This window comes from Pieris rapae, chromosome 5 (genome assembly GCF_905147795.1).
Source record: "Pieris rapae chromosome 5, ilPieRapa1.1, whole genome shotgun sequence".
Lineage (NCBI taxonomy): Eukaryota > Metazoa > Arthropoda > Insecta > Lepidoptera > Pieridae > Pieris > Pieris rapae.
Genome location: NC_059513.1, coordinates 772371 through 792209, shown reverse-complemented (window position 1 = coordinate 792209; position 19839 = coordinate 772371). Strand labels below are relative to the sequence as shown.

General features: G+C 33.3%; 2 protein-coding genes across 2 annotated transcripts in view; both read right to left on the bottom strand.

Moving 5' to 3' along the window:
• LOC111000363 overlaps nt 1-19839 on the bottom strand; it is a 75567-nt gene that overhangs the window by 4042 nt on the left and 51686 nt on the right. The window contains exons 3-5 of the mRNA XM_045628379.1: nt 15696-15833; nt 14228-14364; nt 19-238 (exon numbers count right to left, since the gene is read on the bottom strand). Coding sequence (XP_045484335.1) covers nt 19-238; nt 14228-14364; nt 15696-15833 — 495 coding nt within the window. The remainder of the gene's footprint in view (nt 1-18; nt 239-14227; nt 14365-15695; nt 15834-19839) is intronic.
• LOC111000364 lies at nt 3053-4798 on the bottom strand. Its single transcript, XM_022269768.2, has 2 exons — nt 4455-4798; nt 3053-3335 (listed from the first exon to the last, which is right to left on the bottom strand). The coding sequence occupies exons 1-2, from the start codon at nt 4774-4776 to the stop codon at nt 3076-3078; spliced, it is 582 nt and encodes a 193-aa protein (XP_022125460.2). The 5' UTR covers nt 4777-4798; the 3' UTR covers nt 3053-3075.

The window sequence follows — 19839 nt, the reverse complement described above, 5'->3', positions numbered from 1 at the left end:
ATTATTATGTATAATTACCTCCAACATCATGCGCCATCTCAATAGGAACTGTGCCGGCCAGCAGCCTAACTCTGGTGGGAAGTCGCCATAGACTAAGCAAATGCGGCAGTCTGTGCGCTCTAGCTGACACTTCCACTGGCGGGGTTGAGTCTGTGGCGTCCTCCCATTCCGCAGGTGACAACTCTTCGGGGCACACTTCGTAGAGTTCACCTTTGGTGTTTAGAGGCACGAACAGTTCCTGGAATATGTGTTTTCTAGAATTATAATGAGCCTATTTAAAGCATCGGCTTGTGATATCTGTAAGGAATATCTCATGATTTGGAATTTATTAGATTTACTTATTAGATTGTTGTCATTCCTGAGGTCTTAGTTTCGATCCCCGACTGTGAATTTCTATGCGCAGGATAACATCGTGAGGAAACTTAGACCCAAAAAATCAACGAGGTGTCAGGCATACGAGGCTGATCACCTACTTGCCCGTTAAATTGACAAATGATCATGAAACATATCCAGAAATCTGAGGCGGTAAAAAGTTTGTCTCTGATTTATTTATTCATTTTTGTTTGGGAATATAATTTAAACCATAAAAATATATTGCAAGATCTGTACAAGTTTTAGGTATTTAGGTTTAGGTATACAAAACGAAAATATATTTTTTCAATGTAATTTCATAGTAAAGTTATCTATCCATAAAGTTTATCGTTCGTGTCGTCGCTTAATCGTGGCAGAGACAATAAAAAATAGCTTCCTCTATGAGACCTGTGGAGATTTTTATGTCTGCATAATATATGCCCGGTCAGGCAGCTTTATGTATCCGGCCTGCGAATGCAAGTTTTAATTCCTTACTTAAAACTTACATTAAAAGCCGGTTTTTTATTTAACTCATTAGTCTCTTCCGTTTAATAGCAAATATTTCTATATTGAATAGAGTTTAATCTAAAGCTCCGAGATGTTATATCTTTATCGCAATTGCTTCATCAAATATTTGTACGTTGACGAATTAATAGTATGCGGTACGAATACACACACAACACAAACACCACACACACCAAAGAATATATCAAGCTCTGAATTAGTACAGTTCATTCTGTGTTTGCCAAGAATTTGAATGCGAGGTGCCTAAACTCCTTCTGAAGGTTCGTTTCTGCATGATGACGGAATTTGGTAAAATTTAATCTGTGTTTTTGAATTATAAGAAATATCTGTTGGGCTGAAGTTAATCTTGTGTCTGGTTCATCAAATTTTAAATTAAGATGGCCGTTCTGTATTTGTGCAACTGTTGATTAATCAGTTTCAAAGTCAAAATCATTTGTTTATGTAGGTAACACATTGTACTTATAACCATTTAAATAAAGAAATATAATTTTCAATTTACTGCCAGTTATCAAATCAAGGACGTAGATTGGAAGAGAAGAACTGGCAATAAACTCTCAGCCACTCTTTTTAATAGCCAAGTTATTTGTAAGTTTTATTTTGTAAGAGTTGGATAAAAAATTGTATTTATATTTATTTCGTAGAAACCTAAGATTTCAGTCTACTAGTTTAAGCTACTTCTATCAAATATAATGTCTTTATTTCTCAGTCTTATTCAAAATGACAATGCATGGTAGGGTGTAAGATTTTGGAACCCTTTTAAGTAAAAAAATATCTGAGTCCGTGACTCAGTTAATAAAAACTTTATTTTTCAATTACAATTTTTTTTAACTGTTAACACTAACTGGCTTTGCCAACAAATGATGCACCATCTCTATATGACTAAGTGTTAGTCGCGCATTTTAACATCCATGGGTAACCGAGCTTTGAAAGCTCACTCTAGGTTAAAAGTTGGAGGCTGAAATACCAATCTAACACTGAAGAAAATCTTTGAAAAATTTTACCATTCAATTTTCTCAAAAATTCTTTTTGCGTCATCGAAATCGAAATCATTACCAGAAATAAATTTTCAAAATCTCTTAACCTTTAAAGGATGTCTTATCGCAAACAATCTAAACTCTATTCAAAATATTACAAAACAAAATCATATGCAAAATGGGCTGTCAATTTACGCTTATCAGTTTCGGTTGTGTACGTACACAGATAAAGGTGTATATACACCCACTGACACATTGAATAAAATGTTCTAATTATGTCATTTAGATATACTTAATCCATTTATACAATGCTTTAGTGAATTAGTGTAACTGCACGTTAGTCTGTGCTAAACAATGGTGAATGGAACACAAGAACAGAGTGGGAAACGGGATACTCTTCTTTAATAAATCCAAGAGGCTTTATCTCTGCATTCTCTCTCTTTTAATTCTAAAATTTTCGGGCGTTTGTAGCAAAAAATATAACCCTTCTGTCTAAAAAGATTTTTTTTACTTATATTATTTTTCTAAAATTATTATTACGTTATTTTTTCTCTTTTTACGTTTGAGGCGCAACTAACTATTGAAGTCTCTGGCCTAAAACAGCGCTGTGGAACACGTCTGCTCCTCAGCATAATGCTTATCCAGAGTTAGTTAAATCACAACACACACACACATTATAGACATAAAAAGTACCCTATTCCTTTTTTTCAATATTTTTTGTTATATTTATTTTTTGATTATTATTTTGTGTGCTTGTGTTTCGTTTGAAATAAATGTTATGTCTGTCTGTCAAGAAGTAACAATGAGCACTCACCTTTACAATTAACTAAGCGAAGTGTTAATACTTGATCTTAAATTAAAATCTTGAATTACAAACGCGATCATATATCATCATTAAATTAATATGGTAATGTATCTGATAAACGCATTACAAGTATATATGTAAAAAAACTGTTTATTTTAATATTTGTAATATAAAGGTGGCGACTGACATCGAATTTTCGGTGAGAATATTTGCATGAATATTTGGCTGCCGTTCCAAAAGGTTTGCGTCTACATTAGAGTACGCCATTAGAGTTATCGTGTATTTAATTTTTCTAATTTATTTTTTCAATGTTAATTTAATTAGGATTTTAGCACAAATTTAACATGTTTACGTATTTTATTTGAAATTTATTAACATTCAACATCTTACATTAGCATATTTTAGAGAACTAAGAAAAATCTAAGAAGACTCTTCAACAACGCTAAACCTTCTATGATACTCTTGTCTCTTCTTTGCTTCATCGCTTCCCACATACGTCCACTTATCTCCATATACCGAGGCCTCGCGGCTGAGTTTCCTCTCCTTTGTCACAGATTTTGACATGGAGAGCCATGTTATCAGAGCATTCTTCCCATATTCCTCCAGATCCTGAATCCCAGTTGTCGAAACAATGGTGCCGTTCGGTTTCATCACAATAATGTATGGTATACATGTTATACCTAATGAAAACATATAAATTTAAAATTCCTTCTTTCGAAGTATGTATATAACAAATATTCATTAGTTATATATTTATTTATATATGCATTCTTAAACAATGTGTGGTTAAAAGTACAAGAAAATATGACATCACAAATTTAAGACACATACAAAAAACTAAACAAATAAGCACAAAAAAAAATATAATAAATAAAACTAAAAAATAACAGTAACAAATAAAATGAAAACTTAAACCACATTAAAAGTTACGGTAAGTTGGTAGACTGTTGTAAAACACATCAATATTTTCATCAATGTTCGTTATTAATTTGTGTGATAGCTTATCCTTCAATTGTTCAGTTGTCAGACTAACGGAATTTCAAATGACAACCTTAAAAAGAACTTATAGATATCACTTATAACAGTAATTCTGTTATCACGGCAAAGTTTTATAGCCATTATTATGACATTGATTAAAAGCTTATGCGTTATAATAACTACTATAGACATATCTGAAGAGAATTAAAAAAAAACACCAAGTCATTGTTTAGAGCGCGGCATCCAAAATTAATCTAGCCATTATGATCGCCAACCTCACAAGGAACAACACTATATAAGAAAGAGAAGTTTTTGAGAAGAAAAGTCTAATGGCCAAAGGATTTTGTTGACTTGTTTCTGAATATACAGTGCACCCTACACACTACACTAACACTTTCGATCATCGCAGACTAGAGTAAAGAATCTTCAGACTGGATTCTCGTTTTTTGCTTTTTGTAATTTTACAAAACATTAACTTTTATAAACATGGGTCCGAAGATGATGTCTTTTGAATTAAATGAAATCGTTTTCTTATATACAACAAAAACAACTGAGGTGCTGTCTTGAGAGATTAATGGCAATTGATAAATGCGGGCCTAACAATCGATTAATATAAAAACGACGATTAATTAAAAATCGAATCGACGATTATTTATGCAGAATGTCACATCTCTACTAACCAATAGAATTTTCTTTTAAATACTTAGACGCATATCCGGCATCGAACTCTCAATGCCAGTTTGCGAAACAAATTAAACTCGTACGTGGAGATAACACTGCTTCTAAATACTCGTTTTACGGAAAATACATTTAACAATTACCATACATATGCTTCAGTACGTTTATTAGTGGATCATCAATCTTAAGCATAAACCAATTCGCCTGCCTTTCGTAACAGCTCATCATATCTTCCTCCTTTTCATCCATTGGTACATAAATCACTTCTATGGCCATATTAATGAACTTCACGTTTTCATATATTGTATAGAATTTCTCGACGACACCGTCCTTGTCTACCCCGTTGGATGTGAAGAGGAGGGCGATAACGTCTGCATTCTCTGTCAGCCATTCTAAGGATATTTTTGTGTTTTTCTTGTTGTATATTTGTGCTTCGCGTAGCCAATTGTATGGTTGCATATCCATGACCTTAAATTTATTTATAACGATTTTGACGTTGAAGACGTGACAACTGTCGTTATTTGTTTTTCTTTTTGAAAAAGTTTGCATTTGATACAATATTTGTCTTGTTCTGTTGAGAGTATAATTATAATTTAAAACGTGTTTTTCCTGAAAATATTCCATTATGTGGCAACTGGCAATCAGAAATTTAACATACAATCAAAAGTATACCTTTTTAAGAATAATTTCCCACATATCTAGCATGCTATCATACGATCCGTTCAACCGATTTAACTATAATTAACCTTATCTCCTTGCTATACAGCCTAATTTAACTTGTAGCATACTCTAACGGGTTAGCAATAAAAGTGACATAGCACCCTCTAAACGTCCCATATTTAGTTCAAAGTTGACCGTGCTGTTAAAACTGCAGTAAAACATATAACTTTACCGTTAGTAAATAAGGGTCATTATTGCTTGAACGTCATATCCAAAGACGCAACATTTCGGTGTATTCCTAACGTCGTATATTGATATTTACAAAACTAAATTGGACCTTATGCGCAGTAAATAAAGTCTATATTTCTATTGACGGTGTATAATATGGAATTGTCATTGCTAGATGGACGCTGGCCGAAACGTGACTATAAAAACTGTCACAGAATAACAATTGCAGAGTACGTTACGCGGTTTTCGACCTTATTGAAAGGTATTATTGTATGTAAATAATATCAGATTATATTGTTTATTGTAGTGGGCACTCTTGAGGCCGATTCCTATTAGGAACATTCCTGCATTCAATCAATTGTTTGTTCATTAGCGGGAATTTATGATGTGACTTTTGTATGTGATTGTACTATTAAGTTCTTGTTAAGTTCCTATAACTTGATTCCTATCTTAGAAGGTGCTCATTTTGACTATTTAGTTCTTTTGTTTTCCAGCTTTAAGATTCTTTAATCACGATTCCATTATCTTTTATATTTATTTAGGTAACACAATGTACACTTATGACTGTCAATAAGAAATACATATTAAATACTAAATGCTTGTAATTTTACCTTTACAGTTCTCTAAACAAGGCGTAGAACGGAAGAGAAGAACTGGCAATAAACTCACCGCCACTCTTTGCAATCCCCAAGTTTTGTTTTACGCACAAGTACAACCATTAGGTTGCAGCTCCATGTGTTGTTGGTGGAATCATTACGTTCCACACATCTTAAGTAACAGTTAATTAATAATAAAAAAAAATTGTCCTCTATCAGCTAGTAGGCATAGTGGAAAAGCAGCACGCACTTACATTCTTGTGGAGGAGGATTCCAGGCTGGAGTGGGAAGTTGGGAATGGTGTTGGTGGGAATCCCTGATGGTCAGCATTGTCTAGATAAAGCCAACTATCTGCTATTCAAGAGGAACACTAGTGTAAGCAGTAGCCCAGCCAATCCTTAAACCACCAGTCGTCTACCCTATGACCTGCTGCAGCCACGCACTCATGTGCCTCCTACTTAAAGCTGCAGCCGAACTGAGGATGCAAAAAGCAAAAGGGTAAACCGTATAAAACCGGACTAGTGCACAGTGCGCATATTACAGCAGTAATCTTCTGCTTGCATGAATAATTAACAATATACCTAAGGAACTATTTCCATCCATTCCATCTAATACGGTAGCTGCCTAAGCTGTTCCGCGGGATCATTCCCCCCCCCTGATTTACAAATAATAAATTCGACCACTCTGTATTGAAGATACTTTTAACTTTATTGATATGTTATCAGATCGTCGGAGAATTCATTAACGGTACTTTGATTAATAGATTTTGGGATTGTGATATCGTCTTTCCAATTAAATATATATATATTACTTTGATTCAGAGAATGTTTGGATTATATAACTATTTTCAATTATTTCACATTTTATTATAATATTCGTCACAAAAGCGATCCAATGGGGCATAACTGCAAGAGGTACAGTTCTACGTCAATGCAGTATTTGCTTCTGGCCCAGTGCCCTCAGAGGACACTGGCACACTCTCGTCCCTGGGGTCGTAGGTTTGATCCCTGGCTGTGCACCAATAGACTTTATTTCTATGTGCGCATATAACATTCGCGTGAAAGTCTGTCAGGCTCTTACTTGCCCAATTAATTGACAAATTATCCTGGAACAGATACAGAAATCTGAGGCCTAGACCTAAGAAGATTGTAGCGCTACTAAGCGCCGCGAATTTTATTATATTTTAACGATATTTAATGATATTATTAATCGTTAAAAACAAGGCCTCCTTGAAATCTGTCAATCGAAATGTCGAAAGTTTACGCTGGTTGAAGAAAATTTGTAATTTCTATTTCTAGTTGACCTCCCATGACCAAACTTAAAACTTACGCCAACGAATTTCCAATATTAACGAATTGTGTCACAGAAATAATTACTAAATTCTACTATTGCGAAATATAAGTATATTAATATTACATTAAGTATATGTTATATTTAATATACCTCACATCGAGTAAGAGAAGGCGGGAAATTACTTCCATTTGTCTCTAATCTTCCCTTAAATATATAAAACGTCGTGTTAGTTACACCACTTGTTAGTTACTTACTTTTTTGGTGGATTCTTCGCTCTCGCTAATAAAATATCCTATAAGTTATAGAATAACATTAAACAAATACGAATCCAAACAGCATGTGGTGCCAAAACATTTCTGTATTTGCAAAAAAAGTTGTATTCATGTTAAAAAAAACCTTAATTAAGTTTAACTACAGTATATTATTAGACAGTTAGGCGGAACGAATTTCGAGTCTGAAATAAAGTTATGAAAAGTTAAGTTTAAATAATTCTAATATAAATTAATATTAGTTTTTAATTATTAATACATTGAAGAGAGTGCCTACGTCTAGCTGAACTCGCGCGGCGTATCCGACGATTTAGGAAACCAAGCCAAATAATAAGCTATATAGCAAGCTAATAAATCAAAAAAAAAATAATAATAAAAGGCTTGGTGCCTTTGCTTGAACTAATTCTATGAAAAAAAAAATTAATATCTAAGAAAACATCGCTATTCCCTGATCAGCATCAGCTCGTTATAATAGGCTGTCTCCTATTCGTACAAAATCTCAAGTAATTACTCCGACCTCGGCAAGGTCAGAAAAGCTATTAGTTAGCTCTGCTCTCGTTTGCCGATAAAAAGGCAGCTCGCTCTAATGGACCTTGCATTCCAGCATAGATTGATGGGATTTTTATTTTATTTTTAATTGGCAGCAATATTAACCTAGCTAAATTCCATTTTTTACGAGTAGAATTTTGCAGTTCACTCAACCTAACATTCATATAGGTAGTTAGGAACGTCAACAGATAATATGTTAAATTAATTCTAAATTTGCATTTACTACCAGTACAGTCAGGGACGTATATAAGGAAAAAAGAACTAGCTAGAAAATCTCCGCCACTCTTTTTAATCGCTAAGTTTTGAGTCATAGAAATTATTTGAACAAATCAAATCAATCCCACTAATTTTTGCAAAACACAAACATCACCAGATAGCATATATAATATCTTACAACACATACAATATTTATATGTATTACATATATAATTTTCTATATTACAAAATTCTGTTTTATCATTTCAGCTTTATTTCTTTCATGTGATGAAACTTAATATATAAAGTTATAATAAATAAAGTTCCTACTTTTTCACATTTCGAATGAACATTTAACATTCTAATAATTCGCATAAGGGGCCGTTCAAGTTTAAGTATTTCTTTGATTTGGTGATTACGTCAACAGTATTTCCTATTGAAACGAAATGCATTTTCGGGGAAATTAATACATTCAAGTACTATTATTTTTGAGAGCTATACTTAGGAGAGGGGGGGGGGGGGGAATAATTCGCAGTAGTTCTGCTTACGAAATACTAGAACAGCCCCTAATGTCCAACTTACTAGCTATTTAAAATATCCATAGAAAATGTCTAACTCACAAGGTACCTTAATAACTGGACGTTCAGTTTCTAAAACGAAGAAAAAACAAAATCGTGACACCCCTATACCTTCGTCCTAGCAACGCGGTTCACAAAGGACACTGCCCTCAAATTGCAGAAACATACAATAATATTCTAACAAAAGCACCCTTAGTCACTGGGAATAAGGTTCGTGTACCCCAATCCGGGCGCACTGTATACATTGTCGGGCATTCAAATTCTTTACTTCAATTTGCTATTGCGTTAGACCTTATTTTTATGTTCATAGGGTTTATTTTCAAATAATTCGTTTTCGAGTAATTTTGTGCGATCCTTACCGTAGTCCTGCTGAGCCATACTATGGGTTGTCGAATGAGAAGTTAATGTGCTTTCGAGTGTAAAATCTAGTGCTTCGTTTTTGAATTTCGAACGCGTTGTCGGTTTGATCGCTATTTTATGTGGCTATGAAATTTTAAGACGCACAGCATACTGACAATGGGAAGAGAGAAATATCAAAAGGGCTTTTTGCTTCATGCTTACTTGTGTAGCATTATTTTTATTTAAAACATATTTATATACTTTACTGATTAATATATTGTACCTACTTACTGATTTCATTCACATTATACAGAAATATCTTATGCAACATTTATTGAAATATATAAAAAAATTGTAATGTTTCCGTTTCGGTTTTTTTGTATCACTTTTTAACTCTTTAGATTATGAGGAATTTCAATTTGTACTGTGGTGTAGCTCTTCAGCACATCTCGCACCGAACCCCTTAGTGGGTTTTTATTGTTTTCTATACTTTTAGTTTATATATCTCTTCCTGCAATCGGTAGCTCATATATGAGCGTCGTGGTTAGCAAGGAAGCATCTTGAGCGGACCATGATTCTACTGGTTTCTGCACATCGCCTCTCTTATGACAGTCAGAGTGTACACTTGTTCGGTACATCTGGTTGATGAACGGCCACGTGATCTTTGGCTTTCTGTGCTACCAACTAAGATCAGTTTCTCATCGCCTCTGCGCAATGGATGGCAGAAATAAGATACAATTCGCGGGAAAGCGGAAATGGGTCAGGTTGGATGTATGCGCACCAATACATGCTAAATATGTATTATTAAAATAAATTTGTAGTAAAAAAAATTGTGTTGATTATAAATAAGATTTGAAATTCAATGTTTTGTCAACTTGAAGCAAGTTTGTGCTTCTAGAATGCGTGTATTACAAATCGATATCCATTGAGGCTCATTAATTTTACAGTAAAAAAGAAGAAACCTAGCACCCGAGCAATAAAGTCTTATAATTAAGATCACAGCTTTGAAGCAAAAAGGCTTTATTGCACGATAACGATCGAAACTCGAACTGAAACACTTTAATCACAGTAATTTTTCATTGTTGTAGTTAATAGCGAATATATATTTAGCATAAAAACCTTTATTTATTTATAAGTAATCTACACATATCTATATTATAAAATAAAAAACTTAGATATCGATAAACAAGAGACGAAACAGAGAATATTAAATAAAAGACAACTTAGTATCGCAAAGAATAAAATAAATTGTTATCACTGCTAAATAAAATTAAAGCCATAATGAAAATTACGACAGCAACTAATTTTATTAAACTTTAATTTTTAACTTGGCGATTTGAAAGCGACGAAGAGTTAATTGGGCTATTGATTTGAGAACTTTTTTCTTATTGGCATTCATTAATGTACATTGTATTAGCTATATGAATAATGCCCTTTTTTTAATACATTATTTTTAATAAAATCGGCAAGTTTGTATGATGCGAGGATTTTAGTTCTTAACCAAAACTGATACAAAAGTCAAAATTTATAAATATATTATTGAAATAGGAGTTAAATTGTGACCCTAGTGTATTTGAGAAAACCGATCTGATCCATACTAACAACCTTCGGAGGTATTTATGATTGTAAAAAAAATTATCACCATTTTAATGTTTTAAAAACGTTTGTTTTTATGTAATAGAAGCCAAAAGGGCAGGAGGCTCAAATTATGTTAAGTGATACCGCCCATGGAATTGGTCGGAAATACCTCATCAGCATCATCAACATAGTGGTGGTGCTAAAGTTTTTTGATATCACCTATCAGGTTTGTAATTATATATATAGCAGTAAGTGCGTAAAGAAATGTAATTACAAAAACTAGAACTTCAAGATTTAAAAATAAATAATTCTAAGTAATAACACATCTAGACCCCAATTATTACGTACATCAATGTCGAGAACCGATGTTAGGGGCTCGTGATTTTTGTTTTGCATTGTTCCTAGACGTGAATCCTCTGAGGAGTTGATTAATAGATGTCGGTATTAACGACTGGCTTTGCTTCGATGGAAATTCCAAAGCGAACTGATTGTTCCTTTTTTAAAAACGTTTTTGCAAGACTGTTTATATGTAGTCTGTAGAAGTTAAAACTATAGGTCAAATTTAAATTTAGAATAGTGAAATATAAGTATACTTTTTAGGTTTTAAAAAAGCAGGTTCGTCTATACGATTAGTGGTGGTGCGAACTGATTGTTCCTTTTTTTAAACGTTTTGCAAGAGGCGTATATGCAGTCTGTAGATGATAAAACAAGGTACATTTTAAATGTAGAAGTGATTTAAAATTTATTGTTTCTGGTTTAAAAGAGGTTCGTTCGTTTTAATGGTTGCACCACCATTAAAACGGATTGATTGTTCCTTTTTACGAAAAAACGTTTTTGCAAGAAGAGGCTTTGATATGAAGTCGATAGACGTTTAAACTACAGGTTCATTTTAAATTTTGAATAGTGATTTAAAAGTTAATATTTCTGTTTTTAAAAAAAGAGGTTAGTAAATACGGTTTTAATTGTGGTGTGAACTAATTGTTCTTTTTTTGAAAACTTTTGTGCAAGAAGAGGCCTTATATGAAGTCCATAGACATTAAAACTACAGGTTAATTTTAAATAAAGAATAGTGATTTAAAAGTTTATTTTTATTTAAAAAAGGATTCACGTCTATACGCTTTTAGGAGTAGTGCTATTTATGGCTGTCATAAATTTTATGTCTATAAATTTATACTTTAATAGAAACCCGTGACCCTTGCAAATATAAACTATTCGATTATATTAATAATACTTTGTGTCCTCGGTTTCGGAAGACATATTTCACTTCGGTAGTAAAAATACCTAGCAAAATTACACGTCTAAACGTTTACGACAGTAGTTATACTCATGTAATGATATAGGCTTGGGTTTCAGCAACTGTATTTGTCAAAGTATTTGTCATATAAAATGAATAGTGGATTGGAAGTCCAATTTACCAGTTGTATATACTAATACTAGTTGACCCGGCGAACTTTGTTCCGCCTTAATGGCAATAAATAAGCAGTTTGGGTTTTTTTATTGGAAAAAATACAAAAAAATTAAATACCTACATTAATCATTCATTATTATTTCTGTATTTTAGTACATAGGTTGCTCTTCACTTAAGTACCTTGTGATACACATTTTTTCATTTTTTGTTTTATTATCAGGCGCAAAAACAAACAACGCTGATGGTCTTCCGACCCGTGAACATGCCACGTATAATTGACCATGGGAAAAACATGAATGTTCTAGATTTAAACCACAAACTTTTAAGGATTGGCCTTGTGATTTGTTGATGGTCATGGCAAATGCAAGACGTATCGGAAATTGAAGTCTTTTAAATTCAAACGGCATATCGGTTGGGATCATCGGGATCCTCGGAATAAGAACTTCCTCACCTTTGAATTTTCCTATCATTATCGTAGCGTAAATTACATTGTTCTTCAATTTTCTAACCACCAAACGCATACCATTATGTAGTTCAGGTCATCTACATCTTTATTCTTTTTCTTCTTTTTTATCAGTAAGCAATGTAACTCTCATGTTTGTTGTCAGCTGCAGTTTCGTCACATAGCGCCATAGATTTGACGATTTGAGGCAAGCGTTTATTTCGTCGACAGCCGTAGATCTTGGAATTACTGGCAGTATTTGGCGGAAATCGCCAGACAGTAAAATCATTGCTCCTCCAAAACATCTCGATTCATTGCGTAAATCTTTTAATGTTCGGTTAAGTGCTTCCAATGCACGTTTATGCGCCATTGTGCATTCGTCCCAGATGATGATTTTCGATGCCGCTAAAACTTTGGCCATTGCTGAGTGTTTTGCAATATTACACGTTGGTTCTCCAATAGTTTGAAGATTTAACGGTAATTTTAATTCTGAATGAGCCGTACGGCATCCTTCTAACAATGTGGCTGCTATTTCAGAAGAAGCAACTGCAACCGCTATGTTGGATCTCGCCCGAACAGTTGCTAAAACTAATGACATGAGGAATGTCTTGCCAGTTCCACCAAGGGCATCTAGGAAATATAAACCACCATTTTCATCATCGTTTGCCTTCATTAAAGTATCATAAACTTCCTTTACTCGATTAAATGCGTCATTCGACAACAACAACAAATAGAAACATTCATCATTCTTTGGATGAACTGTATACATACGACCATACCGAGTTTTATAGTTCTCTTCACTGTTTATACGAATGGGCAATAGCACTATCATTATAATTAAATTGTAAATTGTAAAAATAATTAAACGTATTTATTTAATAGAAATATTTTGAATATTGATTTCTTACAAATATCAAATTGTCATATATACGTCATTACATAGCTGTCATTATACGTCAATTACATAGCTATCATTTGCGTTTTATTATTCCAAGTCTGATTCTTATTTGTTATACCACTTTTTATAGTGACTGACGTTTCATGTCAAGTCCCACGGGAACGCTGTCGAACGGGATAAAAAGTATCCTATGTCCGTCTCCTGGCTCTAAGCTACCTCCATACCAATTTTCACTCAAATCTGTTCTTTCGTTCTTGAGTTATAAGTGGTGTAACTAACACGACTTTCTTTTATATATATAGATAATTAAAAGGTCATTTCTGTAATTGATTATAATAAAACGTAAAATTTTCTGAAACGGAAGAGATCGCAAGAATGCGATAAATCCTAAATTGCACTCAACGAAATTTTAATAAAAAATAAAAAAAATAATCATAAGAAATCTTTCATGATGTGATCGAGGGTAACTTGTTTAATCAATGACCTGATGCAAAGCCTGTGTGGTACGAAGACTTATTTTTTCAATGAAAGCGAAAGGAGAAGGATGGGGATGGCCTTTGGCACAAGGGAACGAAGAGCAGGTGCTAGATATAATATGTTAAAACTTATTCTATGTATTTTATTATTTGGATAAAAACGGTATCACTAAACATCAGGTGAGCATCATGCCCGTTTGCCCCCTGTTCTATAAAAAAAAAATTCAACTCCCATAGCTGTCTCTAAGAATTATAATGTAGAATAAATACGAGTACTCGCATGTAAATACAGTTATCAAAATCATCATTATCATCATCGTCATCATAATAGTTCGTCCGACGAATTACATTCGAAGAGAGATTTTGTCCTTTTTATTTAATCTACTGAAAACAATTTTACTACTTACATTGCCCTGAGGGTCGATGAGTTGGGCATATTTCGGTGCTTTCGCCTTGCTGCCATCGGCGAAGACCCCTGCCAGGCGCAGGGGAGTCCCAGGTCTTGCAGCCGCTCTCTCATACTGCGCTCCCACACGACCGCTGTCTGAAATGTATGTCCTAGTTCTACAGCTCCGGTTCAGATGGTTCAGAAGTGGGATGGGAGGTCCATATCATATTTATCTTCATGATGGTGTCTGTTTTGTACTTCTAAATTTAGTCAATATTATGACAATATCACAAGAGTTGCTAGCTATATTGTTAGTTATGGATAGATAGATTTAGGAATATAAGTTTAATTTTTTAATGTTTTTATCTAGAATAGTTGGTGTGGGATTTTGGAATTCTATCGTATTAGTAATTACTGTTAAGATAGGAAAATGTAGTAATAAATAAATAAATAAAATAAATTTATTATTTGATACTTGTCTGTATCTATGGAACCAACACGGCATGTGTTTCAAATGTATTTCAAAAATACTAATCAAAGTATTCAAACAACTTGTAGATCACTAGCGAGTGCAATCAAAGGAAGGTGATTACATTTCTAATGCCTAGTTTGTGAACCGCAAATTCGATTGACTAGGTTCGGAGTTTAGCGCGACAAATTAAATATAAGAAAAAAAAATGTTTTATTTTAATATTCAATACAATTTGAATATCAATACCTACCTACTTATGCACACATAGACCTGCGCACACATTTATAATATCTGCGTAGAGCAATGAAGAGAAGAATCATAAATATGAGAATAATTTAAAAAAAGCAATTGACATTTGTAACGAAATTACACATATATACGCTCACTTGGACTTGACCTAATGGATGGAGATGGATAGGAAGACAGATAAAAGACGAAATAGAACTAGCAGGGAACACTTAACATCAGGTGAGCCTCCTGCCAGTTTGCCCCTGTTCTTCACATAAAAAAAACTGTATGAATGTTAGAACATAGAATTTTCGCTGTAGGTATTATCGTGTACAGTTAGAAAGGATTACAATATACCATAAGGTTATCAGAATAATAACGAGACATACGTACCTAGTATGGATTACGTTAAACTATCCAAGTTCAAGGGGATTTGAATGGACAAACAAACAAACAAATACGTACAAATCATAAATGTCACAGTACAAAAATATAATATGTGTCATCCCCGCGTTATATTGAGGAATACCCGAGAAATGAGGGACTGAAATCGCGTAATATGATGCGTTATAAACTAATTCTATCGTATTAGTAATAACTGTTAAGAAACGTAATTCTTGTATGGACTAATTAAGAAAGATTCAATAATATGATCTTTCACCGCCGCACCGTTGCCGAATCAATTTGAACCAACCAAAACTTAATTATTATACCCTCCCTTTGTACCCTCCAAACCTTTCAAGAATAAAAAAGATAAGAATACTTTGAGACCATTAATAATAATTACCTGAGGCCGGCCTCGCCCGGTATGCAGATATGGCTCGCGGAGACACGAGGGCGAAGGCTCGATTCCGCAATAAGGCAGATATGGACGCCCGAGGAGTGGCTAGCGCTCCGCCCCGACAGCTGCATGTTGAAAACCAACCTGTAACAATAAGATTAACTGTAGAATACGTTTTTATTTTTCTTAAAACACGTCGTTTCGCCAATTCATTTTTGGCGGCAAAACTTTTATTCGCTTTGACGTATTTTTTTAGAAAACCAGTTTTAAAATAAAATTGGCCAAAAAACACATTTAACGATATATTTGTGTAAATAAATCGATTTTTAATTTTAGAAATGATTGAAAATCTGTTAGGTCCTTATAAATATTTGTTATATAGCCAATCTTCTTACATAAGTAAATCCAAAGATACGTTCTTAAAAGTCGTAATATTACATAATAAACTTGTAAAGTAAGTTCCTATTTATACTCCGACTTTATTGCATTGTAAGTAGTATATCGTAAAATCACTTGATAAACGATACGAACTACACACAGATCATTATCGTATTTTCATCATTCGAAGTAATCCAAGCCAGTCACGTAATAAATTAATTATAAAGTTTATTTGCATTTGTAAATTGTAATGCTGGCGCACTTATTTTCTACCGCCATTTATTTGAGTGTCATCTGTCACAGTCAGAGTTCGCAACACTTTGACAATTGTCAATTACCTTGACTAGAATGTAAGTTAAAGAAAGACAGATTAAAATTTATGCTTGTTAATTTTATGAAAAGTATTTAGTATGATACTATGTTGTAAAATGATAAAACCTTAAGAACTAATTTATATTCAGTAATTTGGTTTTAAAAATAAAAAGGCAATTTAGTCAAATACATACAAGATTTTAATAGTAAACTATTTTAAACCCAGAATTATTTATCGCAAAGAAAAATTTAGTTAAGAATTAGTAGACATTTGGTTTGGCAAAGAGAACTAATTTTTAAAATTGACAATTCTCAGGTTATTTTTAGTATGTGCCACAGATTATATACAAGAAGTTATTTATTAAGTTTTGTACTAACGGAACGTCAGTTCAGTAATATACATATATTATAAAGTGTTCGGGTAAAACAAAACTAAAATAAAAAAATATTGTTTAGCAACGATTACTAAGCTAGTTAATTCACAGTGTTTTACCAACTTAACGATACCCGCGCAATTATGCATCCAACAAAACACGTAATTTATATCCGACCTTCCACAACGTAGAAAGCATATAAAAACTTTACAGCTACCCCATCGACCTTTAACTCGTCTGATTTTTAATGCTCACATTATTATAGACCAGGAGTTGCTGAAGCTTGAAAAGTCTATAGCTAAACAAAACATCTTTATTTTTGAACATAACTGATAAAAGCCAGTAAAGGATTTCTTATTTATGTTTATTTTTTTAATAGAACAGAGGGCAAACGGGCAGTCAAACCATATGTGAAGGACGATGAGTGAAACTGCTGCTCACATTGCCAGAAAGCTTGCGTTGCCAGCCTTTTAAGAATTGATACGCTCTTTTCTTGAAGGACACTAAGTGGAAATGGTTCGGTAGCTAATACTTCAGTAGAAACTGCCTAAACTTAATCTAAGATCGAAAAGCAAGCTCTTGGTCTAAAAACCCTATTAATAAATTCTAAGTAAGCCTCACCTCGACGTTGAATATTAATAACGAAAATTATAACTTTGAATTCTTTGAAATTTGTATAAAGTTCTGCATTGTTTAAAATTTACTGGATTTTATCAGTTTTGTGTATCCGTCATAGCTTGAGGCTGTGGTATAAATTAGATGCTGGGTTTGATTCTCGGTGAAGCAATCTTGGTTTTAAGATAATGAGACAGAATTGTGTAGTTGATAATTCAAAATTTAAAGGTTTTAAAATAAATTCCTTAAAACTTTTTTCATTGTCTAACTTTTCCGTGCAGAATAAAATAGTTTCATGAGTTTAAGTCTTTGTTAGTATTATGAAATTCCACACCTTTCATAAATAAAGTTAACATTTTATATGTAATTAAAATGAAAATGTATTACACTTGAACTGAACATTCAACGTTTCCAAGACTTGAGATATTTGTAAAGAACTGGCGCCTTTCAATAAATCTTAATTTATTCTATTGTCCGGTAGATGTCGCTAAAACAAACGCGTAACAAAAAGCACAGACCCATAACGCGGTTATTACCCCGGCGCGACGTGCAGAGCAAAAATCACTCCACTCTCACTGATACAGTGTACTTTAATAACAGAGACTTTAGAATAACAATTAAAAGATGTCGAGCTAATTTTTAGCAATTTAAAGCTGTTCGAGTTATTGACAATAGTCTGTGCAGAAAGACTGACAGTTATGCGAGCCTTAATTGTAAGTGGTAATTTCATCTATTGGACCAAAAAGACGTAAAGGTATTAAGATAAAGTAAAAAGTAATTTAACCAACTGACAACAGTTCACTTTCGCACAGACTACTGCAACACATTATTTGAAGTAATGTTTGAGGTGGTCTGTGCAAAGCGAAAATGTGTTCTATTACAAAAAAATAAAATCATAACAGCAAAAATGTAAACAAATCAGTAACAATGTTACTAAAAAGTTCCGGATCGACGATTTTTATCACTATTATACTAGCTACTCTGTGAGGACAATTTTTGCAACAAAAAGATCCCAAGACGACCTCCAAGGACACCCGCAATGTAGGGGCTGTCATAGCGAGTCTTTCTCACGACACCTTGAAGACATTTCAAAGCGTTTTATTTTGATTGACATAGAAGAATAAATAAACTTGAAAAATAATACAGGGAGAAATGCTACCAGCATTTAACGTGGTATACGTTAAATGTGATCATGGCTAACAGAAATTCATCTATTCTCTGCTTGGATTCGAACGCCCACAAAAGTTATATGCTTAACTAGTATACTGATATCAGAAAACGAACCAATTTGAGTGGATTGTCTTGTGGAAAAATTTATCAAGGTCTTAATTATATTGCCTTCGTGAACTTCGTTTCGTATTAATATGATTACTTACGCCCGAACCTAATAATTAATCCATAATCTCAGATTGTTTTCAAAATAAGACCGTGACAGTCGATCGATCTCCTATCTACATCCCAATAACCAAACCGAACGAAGATAATCCATTTTTGGCGACGGATAGAATGCAATCTCTTCGCTCTTTACACTCAAATTTGATAATCAATATAAGCCAAATAAAGTAAATAAAACCGTACAAATATTATTAAACTTAACATATATTTGTTTATTTTATTTAAAACATATCAAATAGCTTATTATTATTTTAAAAACTGCTGTAAGTTAAAATCTGAAGATAGAAGAGGACATTGGCACAGTCGAACTGTCAATTTCACACAAAGGTATATCCACATACACCGCCCTGGAACAAACCCACCATGGATAGCTTATATCCACAGATGGCTATTATAATTCGTCGATTGGTTATTAGCACTCTTTTATCAATATTTGGTTTAAGATGTCTAACTCAGATGGCCACAAATGGATTGAGATAGGTAATTGGGTTTGGGCGTACACAGAAACATATGCAACATTTGGCTATGCTACCCCATAGGCTTTATTTCCGAAAAAAAAACCTAAATACTGAATAAAACTAGTTACAATTTTTCCTCTCCTTAGAGTTCAAGGAATTGCTTTAAAAAAAAAGAATTAAAAATTGGTTCTCGTCTGCAATATTTGCTCATAGCAACTTAAGCGATTAATTTTTTATATTATTTTTTATTTTATAGTTTATATAGATAAAACATTTTAATCACGTATAGTATTACCAGATTCTCTTTATCTTTGGTACTGCGTGACATTAAGTTGCATAACGTTCCGTGCGAGTGCTCAGGCGCAGGTGTTTATGACTATTGTGCTATGACAATTGCATATACATTATGTCATAGGATAGCATTCTAGATCTAGATAATTCAAGGCTTGAGTCGTATGGAAATAATATATTACCAACAAGATTTCACGACCCAAAATTTAATTCAAAGGTTACAAGGCATACAGACTGGGTTTCGCGCCTTCGCCGTATTGAGAGAAGCAAAAATAAAGCCATCAAAAATTCTTATACTTCTTCTCATACTTCTAAAAGAGACAGCCA